Here is a 23,384-nt window from a genome sequence, read left to right on the forward strand (position 1 = left end):
ATGTTTTATAATCCAAAGTTTTTCATCAGCAAATTTGGAAGGGACATTATTTTTTTAGTAAAATAATGAACACTTTATATTGACCTGTCATAGTATCTTGTACACCCTTCCCTTTAAGTATACTACACATCAAGAATAAATAACTTCAAAAGCATGGTGTTATCTTTGAGTAAGCTGACCCTGGCAACTCATTTTCATCAGACTTCTTAAAAACTTGTTCCCTCCTCTTAACTGAGTAACACTTTAATTGGGCTTATTAATTTGTGTGTGTGTGGGGGGGGGGATCAGTAACACAAAAACTATTAGTTTGGACATCTGAGGTGGAGAGCAGCTGTTGAGATCACTAGCTGAAGTGCCATTAGGAATAGTCTGGTTTGGATGATTATAGGTGGTGGTGGTGCATATCATTCATATTTTGCTGTTAAGACTGTAGATATTGGGAAAAGTGGATAAACTAATGTTATGTTGACCAAAACAAAGTAATACATTCTTTAATTCTCTCTGTACATCACAAGTAATTATACTGAAGTAGGCTTTCCTTTAAGATATACGTTTAAGACTATTGCCACAACACGGCCCATCACAACTCAGTTTGGGTTCTTTCATTTATTGTTCATAATGAAGGGTGAATTTATATAAATTATTCATGAACAATAATTTAACAGGGAAGACAGTAAAATTCACAGAAACAAAGTAGGTGGCACTGAATGTGGAGCCAGACTCACTTTTCACAATGCATTCATTCAGATAATCCAGTTGTTGACTTGTCTTTGCAAGGCAATTGTAATTTTTAAATAACAATATTAAAAAGAATCTGTGTTAAGTTAAGGGGGATAGTAAATCCCGTATTATTTTACAGCCAGGTACGAAACTCGGAGATCGAAATCTAAGAGTTTCATGCCGAAGAACTATTGGCGAGTCCAGGCGTAAGTGATCACCTGGGTACTACAACACTAGGGCAAATCGTTGCGAAGGTGGAGCAAGCTCCATCACTATCCTTAATATTATTATTATTACGGGCAACTCCAAGGAGTCGACAAACTCATCGAGGGAGGCCCTAACATCATGTCAAGAACAACTATTCGACTTTCGCACAGTATCTATCATACCTCGCCTTGAACTTATTCACGGTCATACCACCCACAACAGACTCTGGCAGTTTATTCCACTCATTTACCACTCTCCAAGTAAAAAACCTGGCTCTAACACCCCTGTTAACCACATTTTTGCGCAGCTTCCATGTATGGCCCCTAGTCCTCCCACCACCACTATTCTCAAAAATGTCTTCTGGATTAATCTTATAGAAACCCTTCAGTATTTGAATGTCTCAATCATATCACCCCTTTTCCACCTATCAACCAATTTTTGCAACCCACAAATCTTCAATCTGTTCTCATAAGGTTCATTACACAGACCTGCCACTTCTTGGTCACTCGTCTCTGAATCCTCTCCACCTCCTCCCCATCAAGAAGAAACCCTGGTGCCCATATCTGGGCACAGTAGTCCAAATGGGGTCCTATCATGGCTCGATATAGAGGAACAATAACTTGTTTGTCTCTGCTTGTTAAAGTATTTTTCAGTAACCAAGTGATTTGATGAGCTGTTTTAGCCACTTTTGCAATGTGTCCCCCTAAACTTCAACTCGCTATCCACCAACACTCCCAAATCCCTGGCCTCATCAATCTCCTGGGGTACGGTTCCACCAATGTGATATGCTGCTGCTAATCTTTTCACTCCAAAATGCATAACCTTACACTTTGCCACATTAAATTGACATCCGTTTTCCTTAACCCAATCCTCCAAACTATCCAAATCATCCTGCAAAATTTTGACATCCTGTGCACTCACAATTGGTCTACCCAACTTTGCATCATCAGCAAATAAGTAAACACTTCCTCTCAGATCCTTTCCTATATCGTTTATAAACAAATTGAAAAGTAGTGGTCCAAGAACAGAACCCTGCAGCACACCACTAGTCACAAGCCTTCTTTTGGACTCCACTCCTGAATAAACCACTCTCTCTCTGGTATCTCTCCATCAACCACTCTCCTATCCATCTCACCAACCCTGTATCCTTCCCCATCAGCTCCAGTTTACTGATTAGAGTTCTATGTGGTATCCTGTCAAAGGCCTTGGCAAGGTCCAGCAGAATCACTGAAAACTCATTACCGTTATCCAGTTCATTCGTTACTGTGTTATAAAACGTGAGCAAATTACTGAGGCATGATCTACCCTTCACAAAACCATGTTGTCCCCCTTACAGTATCCCATTTTCATCTATCCAATCCTGTATTCTTCTCTTGACTAGTTTCTCCAAGACGTTGACAACGATTCTTCATATGCTAATCGGTCGGTAATTTACAACAGCAGTCTTGGAACCTCCTTTATGCAGTGGAACTATTTTCCCCTCTTTCCACCCCCTCGGGACTAACCCAGACTCGAGACTCAGATTAAACAAAATGGTCAAGGGTACTGACAATTCTTTAGCTGCTTCACGTACAACACGAGCTGGTATACCATCCAATCCCACAGATCTATTAACATTGAGGTTTTGTAATAGACTACTCACCTCCACCTCATTCACCACAATTCCCGTGTAAGTTTTTCGTTCATTCATTTCTGCAATGTCACCACCTGGATGATATACTCTTGCAAAGTGCTCGCTCAATAATTCAACTATATCAACTGATTCGGTTACCTCCCTACCATCGGCATTCCTTAAAATCATTCTGCCATATACATTTTTTCTTTTACTTGCAACATATCGAAAAAACTGTTCAGGATTGTCTTTAGCCTGCAGGGCCAATGTTCTTTTGTAATCCTTTTTTGCTTTTCTTACCACACTCGTTACCCTTCTGGCCTGGGCTTTATACTGTTCATGTGTCTGCCAATCACCTTTCTCCTTAAATTCCCTCCATAGTTTTTTTTTTTTTTTGCAGCTCAAGCTTAATGGTGTTATTCATCCATTTAACTCCTACTTGATTTATTATTCGAACTCTAGGTATAGAGTCAGCCATTGCTTCATGCAAACACTTCTTAACCACCTTCCATGCACTGTCCACTTCTAGCCCTTGCAGTTTTACATGCCATGCCATGGCACTGTACCAATCAATCTCATAAGCTTGTCATACTTACCAGCCCGATAATTCCACATGTATCCTGTCTTAATTGTAAATTCCACACCTTTAGCCACCTCCCAAGTCAAAACCCTATGATCGCTCTCACCAATTGGTGGCAACGTGGTCATATTCGTTACAGCCAAATTCTCAGATGCAATTACTAGGTCAACACTCTTTGACCTAGTAATTGCATTACATGCTGTCGCAGATAGTTATCCCTTAATAACCGCATAAAATCCAATTCCTTCCTCCCATGTGTCCTCTCCTCCTTCCAATCAATGCTACCATAGTTGAAGTCTCCCATAATAATTACCCTCCTTCCACTCATTTCTTCTATTTGCTTATGCATACTATCTCCACCATCTATTCCATCACCTAGTCTATGGCAGCACCCAACTGTATATTTTGTTCTGCTAGTTTCAATCTCATACCAAATAGCCTCAAATGTGCTCTTATCTCTATCCTGCAGTTCCACTTCTATTCTCCTTGGTTGTAGCTCATCTGCTATCATCAATAACACACCTCCCCCCATTTTATTCTCCCTGTCTCTCCTGAACACACCATTCCCCTCACATTCAATCCCACTAGCTGTGTCATCTTTTGTCAGCCATGTTTCACTAATGCCAATAACCTGTGGTGTGGAAGTGCCAACCAAGGCCAAAAATTCTTCCCTCTTGTTCCTAATACTTTTGGCATTTGTATACATGAACTGATGACGCCGATTTGTCCCATCCCTATTTTGGGATGGGACAAATGCCTTATACTAACTATCCCATTCTGATTCATGGTCTTTCCTACTCGCTTGGGCATATTACACACATTTACACACTCAACTGTTTCCCTAAAACCTGCAAATCCACTCCCCCCCCCTTCCCCTTAACTCTAGTTTCCCTGGTTCTGTAAATTCACTTACACCACATTTGTCAACACCTTTTCAAGTCTCCGCACACCAAATCCATTCAAATGTAATCCATCCATTTTATATAAATCCTTTCGCCCATCGAACTCATTCCACACATCCACAAATTCCACACCACTCATCATATATAATTCACGCATAAAGTCATTAGCAATTATGGTCCTCCTTCTATACTCTTCACTGTCAAGCCACGGCATGACAGTGAAGAGTATAGAAGGAGTATAAATCATTTGTACCCACTACCACGATCAATTCCTTCACCCTCTGTTTTTGCATTCTAATTGACTCGCTTACATTCTTTACGGTCGCACTGGGTTGGTACTATTTTGTTAAACTCTCAACTACCACACCTCTTACTAGGGAATCTCCATACAATACACACTCTTTCATTTTGTTTACACTCACTATCATACCCTTATTTTTTCTATCATACTTTTGCCGATTATTAGTCGGTACGCTTGTTAAAGATTTTTACAACAACGTTCCAGTTGCTGGTTTACACTATGTATCGCTCCTTGTAATAGAGCTATTTCACTCATTGCGTCAGAGTCATCATTTTTATTTTCTGATGATTCATTCTGTATGCTTAACTTCATTCACTCTATCAATGCCACTCGCACAGCTATCAGGTACTACCTCGCAAATATCCTCATTCATACCTCGAATATCGCTGTGATCTAGATTCTCACTTTCGACAATGATATCACTCACACAACCTGAAACATTCTTTAAATCCTCACATTCTTTACACTTTTTGCACACATTCACTCCACAATCGTTGTTTAACCAGACTCCAACTGCTCTCCTCGATGCATACATTTCGCAAACGGAACACTGAATCATCTCTTTTCAGTTTAGATCAGACTAATATGGCGACCTGGCCGCTATCTTTGTGTTCCTCTTTATGGGAGCCATGCGCACAGATAATTGATCTATCAATTTATTGTTAAAATATTCAAAAAACACACAAAAATCACCCAGACACGTTAAATACTAAAAATAAACAATACTTTGTAATACTTAATATATACGTAATTATTCCTAGAATACCTTATCTCAATCAGGAGCTTTTCTTAGACACGTCCACAGTGCTTACAGTAATATCATTACTGTGAATTTTCTCATAATGTGAAACACAGCTCTTAGGAGATGTATTACCGTTTTACATTGAGGAGAGGTCACTACCCAGACCGGTTTCGACCTTTTTTGATGTATCATCAGTGAGTAGGTTTAAGCCTAAAATACCAAGGTTTAAGTGAACCGAACTTACATATACCCATAACCGAACTTACATATAGCCTACTAACGAATTGCCAGACCGGTGTATCCATATATTATTATTACTACAATAAAGAGCCAAAAGGCTATTTTTCCGGTGACATAAATTAAGTACGAAATAAATTAAGTACGGGTATGAAACTCGGAGATTGAAATCGATGGATTTCGATAGTTCTTCGGCATGAAACTCTTATATTTCGATCTCCGAGTTTCGTACCTGGCTGTAAAATAATGCAGGATTTACTATCCCCCTTAACTTAATTTATGTCACCGGAAAAATAGCCTTTTGGCTCTTTATCGTAGTAATAATAATATATGGGTACACCAGCCTGGCAATTCATTAGTAGGGGTATATGTAAGTTCGGTTCACTTAAACTTTGGTATTCTAGGTCTACCTACTCACTTATGAGATCTCAAAAAAGGTCGAAACCGGTCTTGGGTAGTGACCTCTCCTCATAATGTAAAACAGTAATACATCTCCTAGGAGCTGCGTTTTACATTATGAGAAAATATTAAGGATAGTGATGAAGCTTGCTCCACCTTTGCAACGAGTTGCCCTAGTGTTGTACTACCCAGGTGATCACTTATGCCTGAACTCGCCGATAGTTCTTCGGCATGAAACTCTTAGATTTCGATGGATTTCAATCTCTGAGTTTCGTACCTGGCTGTAAAATCATACGGGATTTACTATCCCCCTTAACTTAATTTATGTCGCTGGAAAAATAGCCTCTTGGCTCTTTATTGTAAGAATCTGTGTTATGTAAAATTTTAAATATCCAATTCACTGGGATATTTAATTAGATTATATCAGTTTTAATTTTTGTATTTATAATTGCTAGTTTATCTTGTTGATGAAAGTATATTGCAAGAAAAGTACAATTATTATTTTTTTTAAAGAATAGATTTTCTATTATTAGATTGTGCTAGATGGCTAATTTCTCTCTCATTTCACATAAATTTATTCAGCTAGCTACTCACCATACCAGCCTTGCTTATTCTGTTGTCTGTTTCCAGATTTCACTTACCAATTGACTAAAAACTGTGCCTAAATAGCTGAAATTTACTTGTTCTGTAGGATATCCATTCAGAATGCAGCTGAAGTTTTCTGTGCTCCTGTCTATTTTCATAGTTTTGTTTGTATTAGTTTAGTTTTCTTTGTATTGCTGATTTTCATGCCAAATTTGTTACATCTGTTATTCAATTTAGTGAGAGAATCCTGGAGACTTGCAATAGATGTGTTTAGGAATACATCATCAGCATAAAGCAAAGAGTTAAGTTTGACATCTCTAATTCTAATATCAGCCCTAATGCCACTTTCTTTCATAATGTGATCCATATAGATCAGCACTTCCCAAACTGTGGGCCGCGGTCCCCTTGGGGGCCATAGGTTTTGTTGAGGGGGGCCATGAAATAATGAAAACAAATTTAAAATGTTTTAAGACTGAGTAGATTTTTTTATTTTAAAAGAAACATATTTAACTTTTATTATTTATTATTTCTTTTTTGTTATTTTTTATATTTTAATGGAAAAATTCACACTTTGGTGTTGGTTCACAAACTTTACTTCCTGCGTATTTCGGCACTTAATGAATATTAGTAAATATTGCTTATTCATATGTTTCATTTCAAAGCAGTGGTTAATTGTATTTACTTCGAATGCTCTCCAGGGAACCTCCAAATCTTCATGTCCCTTTCATCACGCGTTCATAATCAGGGACTGTTGATATTGACTTTATATACATATCAAATCTCGTTTTATATTATCGCTGTCATTCTAGCTAGTTTTCTGTTACCAATAAAAGTTTCGCATGTACTTCACACATGAAAAAAAGCTTAAACAAGTTCATGTGGGGAGATAGTAACTCGCTTGCAGTGGTAAACAACACGCCCTATCTAACAGCCACTATACTGCAGAGGCAATAAAAACAAATACTTTTATTATGCCAGTGAATAAGGTGTGAGGAGTCTGTGTAATATATTTCTCAACAAATAGTGCAATTAGAGACAACTGGGATAAAAACACACTAATTAATGAATCACATGTTCTCTCATACAGAAACTATGCTGTATAGACTGAAACAAAACCATATGTTGCATGGGCAAACATAGTATCTAACTAAAAACTATTGTTATTAATTAGATATGTGCGAGTTTAATTTCCCAAGGCAGCAATAAAATTCAACCGAACGTGTTAAAATTCATAAAAGTGTTAAAACTAAGTAATATATATATATATATTATATATATATATATATATATATATATATATATAAAATGAATGTTGTGGCAGTTTCACATATGGAATTCGGTTGAAGAGAGTTAGCATTTCAACTCAATTGTCAGCTATGCTTTTATCTTTCGGTTGCATGATCTTTTGTTAATACCATACCAATCATATGCACGTTTTAATAACCTGCCTTTGCTGTCTGTTTCGCGTTAGGCTTAATTACTGTAAAGGGAGAAAAGTCACAAAAGACAAAAATGCTCCTGGTCCGGGGATTCCCTTATTCAGGTAATATTCACTAATTTCATGTTATCAGTCTGTGGTGTGCCAGTATCGGTAAGTGGGTGGTGATATTATTTGATCTATTCTACATTAAAAAATTTAACCCTGAAATGGATAAGTGGCTGGTAAAAAAAATAAAAAAAAATTCTGAGAACAATCAGAAGAAGCAGAAACAGACTCAAAAAAAAGGACAGTATTTCATATTTTACCAGAACAGCCTGCATCGTCTTCAGAACCAAACAGTAAGAGGCAAAAAATGTAATATATGCATTTGATTTTTGCAATATTCACTGTGTATGTTTTGTATTGAATATAAATACAATAAATATTATAATAATATATCTCTATTAAGATTTTTTTTCGAGGGGGGGCTGTGAAATATTTTAATTTTTGCAAAGGGGGCCCTGACATCCAGAAGTTTGGGAAGCACTGATATAGATGATGAATAAGAGTGGAAATAATGTGCATCCTTGTCTTACCCCTGATTAACACGAAACCACCTTTTAATTCTAACTGCTGACTGACAGCTTAAATATAGACTATGTGTTGCTCTGTTTAATGTTCCATTTACCTCATACAGTTGAAGTGTTTTGAAAAGCTTTTCTATAGGCACTTTGTTATATGCCTTTTGCAGATCTGCAAAACTTAAATACAGATCCTTGTCATATTCCCATGATTTCTGAGCTATTTGTCTTAAATTGCAAATCTGATCTTGACAACTTTTGTTTGGCTTGAACTCAGCTTGTTCTTCTCCAAATTTCTTTTCTACAGTTTTTCTCAACCTCTTTGCAAGTACTCTTGTATAAATCTTAACTGGAACATTTGGTAGAGAAATTTCTCTGTAATTCTCACATTGTCACTTTTTTTTTCTTTTTTTTATTTATTTATGGGTACTATGAGAGCTCTACTCTAGTCATCAGGAATTTGACCTTCTGACCAATCTCTCTGAATTATACAGTGTAGCAACTGCAAAACTTTTGTACTTCCATACTTAGCATTCCTGGTCGAATATCATCTACTCCAGCTGCCTTTCTACATTTAAAGTTTTTGATGACTTTTTCTACCTTAACCCTTCAAAGGTCGCGTGAAAATTTTGGTATCAAGGGTCACACGCGGACTATCATTCCATACTCATTTTTAACAAAATTGAAGGTGTTTTGAATAATAATAAATAAGCATATTGTAGAAAAAAAGATTATTTATTCAAATTACAACATATTTGCAAGAGAAAACAAAATAAAATAAAAAATAATTAAATGTCTTAGAAATAGAACTTTAAAAATTATGAAGGAAAGTGGTATTAAATATGATATCAGCATTGGAGATGTTAATGTCAGCTCTTTGCTTTATGCAGATGATGTTATACTTCTAAATAAATCCACTACAAGTTTGCAAGATTCCCTGACTAAATCGAATAACTGTTGTAATAGATATGGTATGAAGTTCAGCATTAAAAAGACAATGAAAATAGGTAGAATTGTTGAAAATGTCAACTGTGTTGTGAAGGGGAACCTGTGGAACAAGTAAAACATTTCAGCTACTTAGGCATTACTTTTAGTGAAGATGGTAAATTAAATATGGAAATAGCTAACAGAATCAACAAAGCTGGTATGGTAGGCAGTCAATTTAATAAATTCATATGGAATAAGATAGAAATTAGTTGGAACACTAAATTAGCTGTATACAAGACAGTGTTCAAACCAGTTTTAACTTATGGATCTGAGAGCTGGGTCAGAAGTAAAACACTTGACCAAAGACTAGAGATTGCTGATATGAGAGTCCTGAGAAAGATTAGAGGCATGAACAGATGGCATCAGTAGCAATATCATATTAAAAACGAGGATATTAGGAAAGAACTTGACATTGTCAGCATCCAGGAATGCATTAGCAGAGCTAATCTCAGGTGGTATTGTCACTTAAACAGAATGGGCGAGGAAAGATTAGCAAAACAAGTGTTCTCTGCCAGGTTAGCAGGAAAACGACTCAGAAGAAGACCAAGATATAGGTGGATTGATACGGTACAAAGTGCCTTAGACGATAGAAATATAAGATCTGATAATGTTGGAGTCCTGACAAGTAACGGACTGTTTGGAAGAAAATTGTAGATAGGAAGTTAGTAATGATGTAAATTTTTCATGTAGTACTATCATATCCTGTACACCCCTTGAGGGTACATGTCAGGAATTTGATGATGATGCGAAATAGAACTGCACATGCTACATATGCAATAAATGTGTAGAACTGGATTAACGTTCTTTTACTGAAGTTCTACACATTCATTGCACATGATTGTAACATGTTCAAGACACATAAATTTGTAACATCTCTTACAATAATATTTAGATGCACTGTTTTTTTTTTTCTATCACAATAATAGCATCTTCCTTTTTCTGGATGTGCAACTGCAGTTTCGTTCTCAATTCTGTTCTCAGGTGATCCACAAATTTCTATGAGCCTTAGTTTTATATTTCTTGGCAAATCTTTGAATTGATACCCTTTCTTGCAAATGTACTTGTAGTAGAGAGAATCCAAGATCTTGCAGAAATTTATGTTGCAATATTTTTTTGTCAATGTTATTTGCATGGTAAATAACTTGAGAATTAATTCCAGCAATGTTGATGCAAGAGTAAAAAACTACCATAGGCAATCTTCTTGTTGATTTAACACAATTGTATGTTGAACACAATTGATCAACAACATCTACTCCTCCTTTTGTATGGTTATAGGTAATCAGAATTTCAGGTTTGTATAAAGCTCCACTCTCTGTATCAATGCCATCATCGTCATGCAAACTTGAGCTAACAAAACAAATTTATTTTTTTGGGGACAGTATGATACAAGTGTGCATTTATCTTTGAAAAATTTTAATACCGTATTTATTCGGTTTACTTGGTATGTATTGGCGAAATGAACATTTTCCTCAAAAACCTTCCAACTTTTCATCGATTGTAGTGAATTCATCTAGATTCTATCCATTTTTGCACTTTGTAACAAATAGATCAACAACTTCACAAATAGCTGCCAATTTGTCTAGTTTTTTTCTTTCTTCACGTGTACTCTTATCATATATTTCAATGCCTTTACCATTGCTTCCAAAAAGATCTTCTGAATTCAAACGGTTTGCTTTATATGTACCAGCAATATATAAAAGTCCAGCTAAAGCCCGTATTTCATTCAGAGTTGTAAACTTGGTGTCTTGTTCTTGAGTGTATTTACTAGCTAAACTTTCAATATACTTGTTCATGTTTTCCAAAATAATCGATAAAATAGAATCGCCTTAAAATAATTCCAAATATCAAGAGGTGACTGCAAATTTTGAGTGTCATTTTTAGGGCCAGATGATTCTTTGATTATATTGTATCTCTCAGTCCTAATACGTTTGTTAGTTCGGTACTGCTCTCCATAAAGTTCCGTCTTTGTCCTGATAGAATCTATCCTCCAAACTCTCCGGGTTATCTTCAGCTACTTCTAATGACACTTCATCAGCTTCTGTAATCATTCTTGCTCCTTCTCATAGTCACCCATTTTATTTTACCTAAAGAGAATATAATTCACCATATTGCAATTATATATAAACATATAAAAAATATATTTCCTGTGTAAATATATAAGCCTGTATGTAAAAATATAAATAATTTACAAGTACTTACCAAATTTAAAAAATTTTGATGGCTGCTTATTATAACACTAAGGGTCGCATGGGATCTGTGACTGCAATGTCTCAGTGGGAACGGTTGTTATCGCATCAGCGTAATATTCTACACTAACATATGTCCTGCCTGTATACAAAGCTACATAAACGCACAACTGGATTTAACCAGCCGCTTTAGAAATATATGCAAAAAAGCAAATGTGCGGACTTACAGTCCGCTCGCAACCTCTGGAGAGTTAAAAGTATTGATTTGTATTCTTTGCATTCCTCTTGAAAATTTTCTAGTACAGTGTTGTCACTTCTTGGTTCATTTAAGTCTCTCATAGTAATTACTCCAGACATCTAGGATATCCTTATCTTCAATTTTCATATCACCTTTATAATCTTTGATTCCTTTAACAGTTACTCCTTTCTCCATTTCTAAGCTTCTTCAATAGCCTCCAGAACATTTTGCCACCTTTTTTGATATTTATTTTCCACATTCTTACTAAAGTATTCCCATGACTTTTGTTTGGCTATTTTTACACATAGCTTAGCTCTCTTATATTTTGTTCTGTATTCTTTTAGGCATCTGCTGACTTATTTGCAAGAACTTTTGGTATGCTTTCTTCTTTTCAAGGACTGCTTCTTTAGCTTCTTGTGTCTACCATGGCATTCTTATTTTTATAACCTTGCAGACAACTTCATTGTATATCTCCCTAGTTGGATAAATCAATGTCTTCTTCAGTGTTTGCCACTGAGACTCCAAGCTTCTTGTTTTCAGTTTGTTTCATTTTTCCTTCAATAATGTAATGTACAGTTGAGTCTATAATTTACCTGTAAAAGCTGCTCAAATTTAATTCTCTTTAAAACTTTCTTATACACTGTTCTTTTCAATTTGATATTCATTTTTATCCAGCTTAGTACAGTAAAACTCAATATAACGGACTAATTTGGACGAGGGGGGTGTCCGTTAAATCCGAAAGTCCGTCATATAATAAAGTAGATTTTCTGAATGCATTGGCTAGCATGCATTAAAACTACTGCATAAAGTCATGCCATGTGACAAAAGAACCAATTACAGCGCGATTGGTGTGATCAAGTGCTAATCATTCGTTGAACATGTTTTATGAGCGGTGACTCATTTATATAGGCTAAATTACTACAGTATTTTTCCAATTATGATGCCGTAAATTTGTTAAAAATAACAGGAAATTAATAAAAAAATAACCTGTTAATTTAATTATAAGCAAATCTTGGTTAAAAGCATTTAAAATTAACAGGGTGTTAATTTTCATGTGACATATGGACCGGAAATTTTGTCCACTAAATCCAAAGTCTGTTAAATCTAGGTCCGTAAAATCAAATGAAAATGAAAAACTCTCCACCTCACATGAGATTGGCTCCTCACTCACCTTTGACTGAAAAGCCCTGATAAAGTTCATCACTTCTTAGATGGGATTTGAACCTAAGTTTTTCAAAACTAACTGAGCTACAGATGCTGTATGACAATCGCTAGTAAACAATTTAACAAATAGTGCAATAGGTGAAATTATTGGATTTGGTGCAGTCAGTAGGTTTTGATGAAGTATATGAAGAAACTGTTAAAGTATTGTTAAGAGTTTTTAATTAGATGTTAATTATTAATTAGATTAAGTTATTAATTAGATAGTGAACAAACAAAGAGATGTAGGAAGATGTGGTAGGTACAAAATCTGTGACTGTTAGTAATTTTGATAATTAACTTTCCAAAATTTGGAAAGTTATTTATCATATTTTATTGGTAATGATACAAACTTGTGAAATTTGTAGGAAGGAGTTCCAAGACCCTCAGTAGATACCTGAAACCCCAGATAGTACCGAACCCTATATATACATGCCTATGATAGTTTAATTTATAAATTAGTCACAGTAAGAGATTAACAACAATAAATAATAATAAAATAGAACAGTTATAACAATATTCTGTAATAAAAGATATGTGAATGTGAATGGAATCTTAGCAACCTCAGCATAAGATTTTTTTCTTTCCTTATGAAGTTGAGAACTTTCACCTTTTCACTTAAAGGAAACACTTTATTACTTCTCTTTGACATATCCCAAATTGCCAGCATCACTACTATTGCACTTTGGAGTCATTAAGTAAAATAAGGGTTACTTGAACACAAGCATTGCAATATAATAACCGAGACGAAATGGTTACTAAGTGACTAACAGGCAGATAGCATATACCAGTGGTGTTCAACCTTTTTTTACTACGCAAGCTGCTTTTCTATAAAGATTGTTATTCGGCGATCTACTCTCTTATATAGATCACGTTCTCCTAACCTGATATCTGATTATGTACAAATAAACAACTAAAAAAAATACACAACTAAAAACTTTATTTGTGTATTTAAAAATTTATTTATCACTTTTAATTATTTTAATACAACAAAAAAAAAAATATATATATATATATATTGGAATAAAATATTTATTTCTCTATTTTGGAAAACCAAAGTTAGAAAAAACAACAGATTGATTACAAACTCACAAGTTACAGTAAATGCTGGTTGATTAAAAAAAAAAAAAAAGTTAATATGAAATTTGGCATTGTTTGGACCTCGCAATATTTTCATAGTCAAGTTGACCTGAAGAAGTGGCCAATCGCAGACAATCATCCAAATGATCATTTGTAATTTGGGTTCTTAATTGATTTTTTATGACGTTCATATTTGAAAAAGCGGATTCTGACAAGTATGTTGATCCGAAACATGTCAGAATTTTTCGTGCAGTATCTTATATCAAACAGCCCACTAATTTTATTTGAAATTTCTGTGATGTTCAAGTTTTCTTGAAATGGATTATTGATAAAAGATACGGTCATTTAAGTTTTATTAAAATCTTGAATTTATTTCTTCCTCAACTAATTCTATTTCATGAATAAATTCTTTTAAATCATAGCAAAGCATTTCTTGATTTTGTTCAAAAAATTTTTAATAAATATGGAAGATGTCTAAATTTGTGGTCATTTATATTTTTCTTTAATAAAAGTAAGTATTGTTGGAAAGTTTTTATTGAACTTAACATGTCAATTAAATTTTTATCTCTACCTTGTAACTCTAAATTTAAATTGCTTAATTTCGTACAGAAATCTAAAAATGATAAGTGTAACAACCATCTTTTATCACTCAAATGTGGATAAATATCTCCTTTTTCATCAAGAAAATTTTTTATATTGTTAATTAATACAAGAAATCTCTCTAAAAATTGACTTCTGCTGAGCCAGTGAACATTATTGTACAAAAGAAGTTCCCTATCATCATCTGCCTATAATTTAAATAACCATCATTGCAGGGCTTTTCCTCGAACAGAATTTACAATTTTAAATGTAATATCCAAAACATCTTTTGTGTTTAATCTTTTACTACACAGTACTTGTTGCTGAATAATACAGTGGTACGTTAAAAAATCTGGATATTTGTCATCGTCGGAAGTTTTTTTAATCTTCCGCTTTTTTTTTTTTTTTTTGTGTTGTTTCACAAATTCATCAAATGCCGAAAAAATGTCTTCTCCCCTAGTCCTTCCCAATAATGGTATAATTTTCAAAAGTTCTTTACTTGAATAATCTTGAAATACCATCCGAATAAATACCATTAACTGAGCAATATCAGTGAAGTTGTTTGATTCATCAAATTGTAATGAAAACGTAACACACTGGTGAATGTCTGACATTAACTGAGTATTCAGATCGGCACTTAAAAGTTCAACTCTTCTCATAACCGTTGTTCTGAAAAGTTGCAAATCTTTAATATTCGAAATAATTTCATTTTTATTTTTAAAACCAGAAAAAGATTCTGCTGCTGCAAGAAACAATTCTTTTATTAACTCTCCATCAGTAAAAGGCTTTTTTGCTTTTACTAATAAATTACACACTTTCAAAGATGCAATAGTGACTGATATTGGTTTATTTATTACTTTCGAAATCATATTTTGTTGTCCAGAAAGTCCTGCCTTTAAATTTATAATTTTTGATTTACATATTTCGAAATTTTGGGGAAAATCTTCATCATATTTTGCATGTAGTGATCGAAAATGTCTCTCAATATTACTTTTTTTGGGAATTGCTACAGATGAATTACAAATCAAACAACAACACTCCATTTACCATTGTAAAGAAAAAATCCATTTCCCATGCCTTGTCAAAATGATAAGTCTTCGATTTCTTTGATACACTGATGATTATCCTCAAATTAAACGAAACGCATTTGATGTGCTTTTGTTATATCTACTTTTGCTATCCAGTCGTTACTGCGATATTGTAAACTTTTATTATTATTTAACTTTGTATACTTGTAATTTCTATTAATTACTTGTGATGTCTTTTACTCTATACTTTATTCTCCATTATTCTAATTTGCTGTGCGCGCTTTCTTTCTCTCAGAATCTCTCTTGTTTATCTTATTATGTATGTTTATCTACCTTTCGCATTACGAGTCTTATGCCTAAGATATTAGAAAATTTGTTTAAAATGAGACTGTGCCACTAATATCTTTGATTAGCAAAAAGAACTCAAATATATAGTTGGTAGATTTCTCTCTCTCTCTCTCTAACACAAATTCCTACATTAAAACTTTCACAAACAGCCGTGGGCTATTCTTTTTCTTAATTTCACGCTTTGGCCAACTCACTTAGATTCCCGCTCAACAAGTCCGATTTATTTTAGAAACAGTGCGTTGTAAATAAACAGGCAACACTCTTGTAACAAGAAAGTCAAATGACAATTATTTACATTACTATGAAATATACACAATTTTAACGTTAGGGAGATTGCTTTCTCTATCCATCTATAAAAACTCTTTAGCAAAAATTAGAACCTTCTTTCTTCAACATTAAATACTTTCTTTAACACATAAGGTTACCTACTCTCAGTTTACAAATTTTTACTTATTAATCTCTAAGCTTACTCGTAAAGAGGTTACCTAAATCTGTGTTAAGTTATCTTTACACATTTGATATCAACCTCTAACATGCTAATTGATTCTCTTATGGACATTTCTTAACATTATTAAACATATATCTTAAAAGTCTTTCTTGTATCAACTATAACAGGAATTATATAAAAGTTTTGAACTTACAAAGGCTCTGTATCTCACATTCAGTCAAGTCTTTCACTAAAAGTTCTATGGCAATTCTTTAGTCTCAGATCTGCTTCAGGAAATTTTGGCTCAGCTGCATCTCATCAGGAATGTAGCGGGCTGTGGGCTCATTCAGCTCCGCAAAAGGTTACTCTCTTTCGGCGAAAAGAAAAACTTACAAGCAAAGGTGCTTTGGGAAATTTGCCTTGCCTTTTCTCCTCTGCTTGGGCTTTCCGAAAATGCCTGGACGACTGTCTTCTTTTTCTGCCGTTTCAACAGCTAGAACTGCCGCCAACTGTTAACTGGAATCCTCTCTGACCTGGAAACTATTCTCCGGCAATTTGAAACCTTGTTTGCTGCCTAGAAGTAGTCTCTTTCTAGCGACATCTCGAACAGAGAAGCTCCTTTCTGGAAGTAAGAAACTCCTCTCTCAAGCAACGTTGATCCAGGCAGTCTCTCTCTGACAGTGATTCTGGACCGGGTGGCCTCCTCTCTGACAGCAATTCTGGAACCGGGAACCCTTCTGCTTGCTTCAGTCCCTTTTTGTTAGGCCTCCTCTGAGACCTCGCATGAAGTTTGGCAATCCCCAAAGAATCGGTATGAGTCTTTCATCTTAAGTTTCAAGTTCGGCATGCCTTTGGTCCGCTTTCTTTTGATTGTAAGTTGCCAGCCATCGGAAAGTTGTTTGAACTCTTTCTGGCTGACTTCGGAGATGTTTACACTTAGAGCCTGCAAGCCTTTCTCATACATACAAGTTTCAATAAAAATCTTTTTAATGCCGCCATGTACAGCTTCGCTGACAAAAACATTGCCTTTAACATATTCTTATTAAAGCAGTAGATACAGTTAGCTTCAAAAGAGTTATTTACAAAAAAATCTAATACAAACTATACCGAGACAAACAAAGTTTATTTTTTTACAATATTCACATTTTCACTTAACCTAAGTAAAAAATCGATGTAATGTGCTTTGGAATATTTAATATTTAAGCTACAATCAAGTTTTTACACTTTGCTTATAATCGTATTCACTCGGGTCGCTGTTTGACTTCCACTAATCCAAATTAATTCATTTACCCGGACTTATAAGAAAATCACTGATTTGACAATTTTAACGAAAAATAAATAAACAATAGCAATACACTTAAAGCAAATTAAAAATAATGATAAATAAAATAATATGTTTTCAGCTTTAATTAAATTTGTAAGTAAGGAGGAATACACAAGAGATCGACCAAAAATCGCTTTGCGATCGACTGGTTGAACATCCCTGGCATATACAGTACAGTGTGGATAAGCTGGAGAAGGGGATGCTTCACATCCCATTTGGGATGGTGCAGGATTTTGTCATGCTACTTAGAATGGCACATAATTTAAAACTTATGAATTATTTATTTCTGGAATTTTCCATTTAATATTTTGAGACCAGGATTGACTGCAGAAAGCGAACCTGTAAATAAGGGAGGAAATGACTTTGTGAAGGGTAGATCATGCCTCAGTAACTTGCTCGAGTTCTATAACACGGTGACGGCTGAACTGGATAAGGGTAATGGGTTTACAGTGATACTGCTGGATCTGACTAAGGCATTTGACAGGATACCACATGGAAATCTAATCCGTAAACTACAACATATGGGAATGGATATAGGGCAGGTGGTTGATGGAGAGATATCAAAGAGTAGTTTATTCAGGAGTAGAGTCCAAAAGATGGCCTGTGACTAGTGGTGTGCTGCAAGGTTCTGTTCTTGGACCACTGTTGTTTAATTTGTTCATTAACGATATAGAGAAGGATCTAAGAGGAACAGTTCATTTGTTCTCTGATGATGCAAAGTTGGGTAGGGCAATAGTGAATGCAGAAGATGTCAAAATCTTGCGGGAAGACTTGGATAGATTGGAGTTCTGGGCTAAGGAGAATGGATGTCAATTTAATGTGACAAAATGTAAGGTTATGCATTTTGGGGTGAAAAGATTAGCAGCAGTATACCACATTGGTCAAACTGTACTCCGGGAGATTGATGAGACCAGGGACTTGGGAGCGTTGGTGGATAGGGAGGTGAAGTTTAGGGGGCATATTGCAAAAGTAGCTAAATCAGCTCATCAAGTCACTTAGTTGTTGAAAAATACCTTGACGAGCAGAGACAAGCAAGTTATTGTACCTCTGTACTGAGCCTTGATAAGACCTCATCTTGACTACTGTGCCCAGATTTGGTCACTTAAGTTTCTTCTTGATGGGGAGGAGGTGGAGAGAATCCAGAGGCGAGTGACCAAGATGATAGCAGATCTATGGAATGAACCATATGAGAACAGGTTGAAGATTTGTGGGTTGCAGAAATTAGTTGATAGGTAGAAAAGGGAAGATATGATTGAGACATTCAAATTGCTAAAGGGTTTCTATAGGATTAATTCAGAGGATATTTTTGAGATCAGGACTGGTGGTGGGAGAACTAGGAGACACCTATGGAAGCTGGGAAAGAGTGTGGTTAGTAGAGGTGTTAGAGCTGGGTTCTTTACTTTTAGAATGGTAAATGAGTGGAATAAGCTGCCAGAGTCTATTGTGGGTGCTATGACGGTGAGTGAGTTCATGGCAAGGTATGATAGATACTGTGAGAATGTCGTATAGTTGTGTGGACATGATGTTTAGAGCCTCCCTCGATGCGTCTAAGGACTCCCTGGAGTCGCCTGTAGTAATAGGATTACCTGTCTGGAAAAAAATTCTCATAAAATTCATCCATAATCTTTCCCAGGTGTATGAATTGATTTTTTTTTTTTACTGGCAGGTTGTATGTATACTGCTGAAATAACGAACATGTTTAGATTTCTTTAATACATAAAATCTGGCCTTTGAAAATTCTTTCAAACTTGTGAAAATATTTAATTCTTGTGAGATCTTCCTTCATAGACTAAATCTTAATAAGAACAATTCTCTACCTGTCTCAAGAATATGGGGAGTAGTTATTAGAAACAGGACCACTTAAAATTTATTATGTATACTATCATTAGATTTATTAAATAAAATAATATTTACTATTAGGTCGTGTTATTGTAATCTATTCCAGTTATGTTCGTGTTTTTTTTTTTTTTTTTTTTTTTTTTTAATGATTTGGACAAGCTCTAGTTAACTCTGTATTAAAGCTTGTTTTTTTCTTTAGTCGATAAAACATCAGTACTGTTAGTGTGAACATGTATTCACAAGTGGTTAAAAAGAAAAGAGGAACCTGTTGATGCCTCCTTGAACAGCTGGAGGTTATAATCTGGACAGAAAACAGATTAGGACGGTTTTCTAAGGAAAAGTGCTTTGAGCCTCTGTAAGGTGCAAGGAGATCATCTTTTAACAAATTGCTCTCTTCTGAATATTATCAAGGTGTTAGCCATAATGGCATGTTAGCTTACGCAGTGTGCCCATGAAGTAATGACATTAATTTTTTACAGGACATCCTTTTGAATAAAAGTAATAAATGTGTTTGTAGTTTTGACTGCTAGAGTGTGTTGTAACTGCAGGTACAACGTTCAAGTCAGGTGACGCAGCAGGTTTTTTGCAGCAACTGTTGAAGCAAGAGTGTGTGAGTGGAGCATGTCAGAAGTTGTGACGTGGATTTGAAGAGCTGTGATAAAATTTTACTGTAAATTAGAAAAACCTGCTTCAGAAGTGTACCAAGATCTAAAAAAAAATATTCATTATAAAAATTATGGGAACAACTACTATGTTAGAGTAAACTTCAGTTTAATACAAACCGTAATCCCTTGATGTTTTGACCTTCACATTAAGGTCAACACCTATAGTATACACATATATACAAAGAAACAAGCTGCACTACAGTCTACATGGTTTGCTAAAGTTACATTGATTTGGTCAATCGTTAAACTACTGGTCCGACCCATGGTGGGGAAAAAAAATACTACATCAACACTAGAGTCGTTTTATTATTATTATCTGTTTGGTTACAAAAATAAATTAAGTTAGAAAGCAACATGTTCACACAAAGTTACTCATAAGTATACATATAAATTAAAGAATCGTCAATAACTTAAGGTATGTGGATGATGTAGTGGTGATGGCAGAAAGCGAAAATGGATTAAAACAAATTGTTCAAAGAATTGAAAACTCCTGTAAAAGTACGGACTAAGGATTAACACAAAGAAGACCAAAATAATGATAATGGGCAGAAAAATAGCAGATAATGCAAAGATAAGATCTGGAGGAAAGATTTCAATATTTAGGTAGTTGGATCTCAGAGAAAGGAACTTCAGAGTTGGACATTAGAAATATAATAAGTAAAGCTAAATCAGCATTTATGGAAATGAAGAGAATTTTAATAAATATGAATATTAAAATAGTTGTGAGAATTGGAATAGTTAAAGCAACAGTCTGGAGTATATTGCAAGTTATGGAAGTGAGTCATGGACACTCAGAAAGAGCAACATGGAAAGAATTAATGCATTGGAAAAGATTAGCTACAGAGAGAATATCAAATCATTCCCTTCCCATGAAGGGAAGAGAAGATGTGGAAGACCAACCAAACAGTGGTTTAATGACATTGTGTAATGGACTGGTTTAAGAATGATAGAGGCAGCAGACCGAGAGAAATGGAGAAGAGCTGCTCATCTGCTGCTGGACGACGATAAATTAAAACAAAACAGTATGGATGGTGGTGGTCAATAAAAGCTGAAATAATTGCTTAGAGTCCTAAAGTCAGGGTTTGCTGGAAAACTTGAACTAAGTGGGCTGAATGTGTGCCATCCAAATTCTTGGGACTTTTTATGCCACCATTGTTGTTAAGATTAGGATGGTTAATCATAATTTCACAGGCTTTAAATTTGTGTTCATACTAGGTTTTTTTATGATGTAAAGAACATGTACTTTTCCAATCAGTGGTGTAGGGTGTTACGAGCATGATCTGAGAGGCCTGCTTCACCAAAATTGTTAATTTTAATGTGTTGTTTGTTCTTTTTTATGGATAGGGATTGTATGTCCAGTTTCCCTAATATAAGGTAAGTTACAGGTGCAATAGATACGATAAACTCTGGGGAGGATCCTTAGAGGAATTGAATATGTTTATTTTTATAGGTGGTTTAATGTTGCTTTTAAATGGTGTCGATGTAGTTTTTTTTTTCACCAGATGTCAGGTCAGTACTTTTAACAATTGACCAAATCAATGCAACTTTAGCATACCATGTAGATTGTAGTGCGGCTCATTTCTTTGTGTATATGCATATGCTCCAGATGATGGCCTTAGTGTGAAGGTCGAAACGTCGAGTGATTATTTTGGTTTATATTAAACTGAAATTTAATATTTAAAAGTTTACGATGACTATCTGAGCTGTACACTGGTTTTCAACATTTAAAGAGGGGGGGGGGGAGAATCACTGGAGAGTGAACCACACCATGGATAGTCAGTTTCTGCGGATTGCATGTTGTCAGAATTTCATCCATGCAGTTAATCAACATTGTGATGTGTTGCAAAGAATTGTCACTGGTGATGCAAGTTGGTATTTTCAGTTTGATCCGGAAACGAAATGCCAGAGCATGGAATGGAGTGCAACGTCTTCTCCCCAGAACAAGAAAGTCAGGTTACAAAAATCATGTGTCAAGACACTAGTTTTTTTTTTTTTTTTCAATGCTGTTGGAATTATTGCTGCCCTGGTTGGCCATATTCGCTCTCCAGCCAAAAGGATGTGGGTTTGAATCCTGCCATGGGCATGGATGTTTGTGATTGTCTGTGAAAATACTAGTGGTGGCAGTGGGCAGTAGATGTGGTTTGCTGTAGTTGGTGGTTTGAGTGGTGGAGACGGAGAGCTGTAGAGTAGGTGCCCTCCCTCGATGAGTCTTTTGACTCCCTGGAGGTGCCACGTAATAATAATAATTATCCACTGTGAATTTGTTCCTGAGCGCACCACAGTGAACAGTCAGTATTATTTAGGAGTAATGTGCACCCACATGCGACATGTTAGGAAAGAACTGTTCTACAATAACAATTAGTTTCTGTTGCATGACAATGTGTCCATGCACTGTGCACCGCCTGTGAAGCAGCATTTCTGGCTTCGAAGTCGATCTGTGTGATCAAACATCCCCCTCGTTCACTAGATTTGGCTCTTACAGACTTTTTCCTTTTCTCCAAGATGAAGTGTGCCTTGAAAGGGGAGTGCTTTAGCAACATTGAGGAGATCATGCACTGTCACCCAAAGACTGAAGGGGGGGTTCCCATTTAGGACTTCCACTGTGCCTTTGAATACCTGTTTGACAGATGTAAATGTTGTGTGGAGTTGGAGGGAGATTATTTTGAATCTGTGTAATTGACAATTCTAAATATAGTTCTTTATTTTGATATAATAATTGTGGTCTCGTTACTTAATGGGCATACTGTGTAAATGTCTGTTCTGTTAAGTGATATGTCCTAAAGGCATGTGAGTACCAATGTTACTGGATTATTTAGCATTGAACTAAAATTTTTCATAAGCAATTTCAGTTCCCTTTGATTTGTTATGCTTAATTTGGTTTATTTTTGTAATGTAATCTCACAGGAAATTTTCATTTTCTTAGAAAGTATATCTATGGAAGAAAAACAGGAAATCTAGAAATACCTTATTTTGTAAAAGAAAACTTTTTAAGTGAATATCAAGGAAGTATTTTAAGAATTGAAGCTCAAGTTGAGGAAGAACATATATCAAATTTAAGAACATCTTGTTTTAGGGAAAGAAATTATAGTAAGTATAAAAAAATTTTAGGTGAAAATGATAGGTATTATATGTTTTTTTGGTTTTTTTTTCAGTTATAATTAAAGTAAGTCAGCCTGTCGAATACAGAGATGATGTTT

The 23,384-nt window shown here is 35.1% G+C and overlaps 1 protein-coding gene across 1 annotated transcript in view; it reads left to right on the plus strand.

Moving 5' to 3' along the window:
* Positions 1–23,384, plus strand: part of LOC150096340 (dnaJ homolog subfamily B member 12-like) — a 173,152-nt gene that overhangs the window by 136,628 nt on the left and 13,140 nt on the right. The window contains exon 8 of the mRNA XM_090409183.1: positions 23,111–23,274. Coding sequence (XP_090265309.1) covers positions 23,111–23,274 — 164 coding nt within the window. The remainder of the gene's footprint in view (positions 1–23,110; positions 23,275–23,384) is intronic.

Source organism: Typopeltis vanoorti, chromosome 19 (assembly GCF_054136105.1).
Source record: "Typopeltis vanoorti isolate ZY-2024b chromosome 19, IOZ_Tvanoo_1.0, whole genome shotgun sequence".
NCBI classification, from domain to species: Eukaryota; Metazoa; Arthropoda; class Arachnida; order Uropygi; family Thelyphonidae; genus Typopeltis; species Typopeltis vanoorti.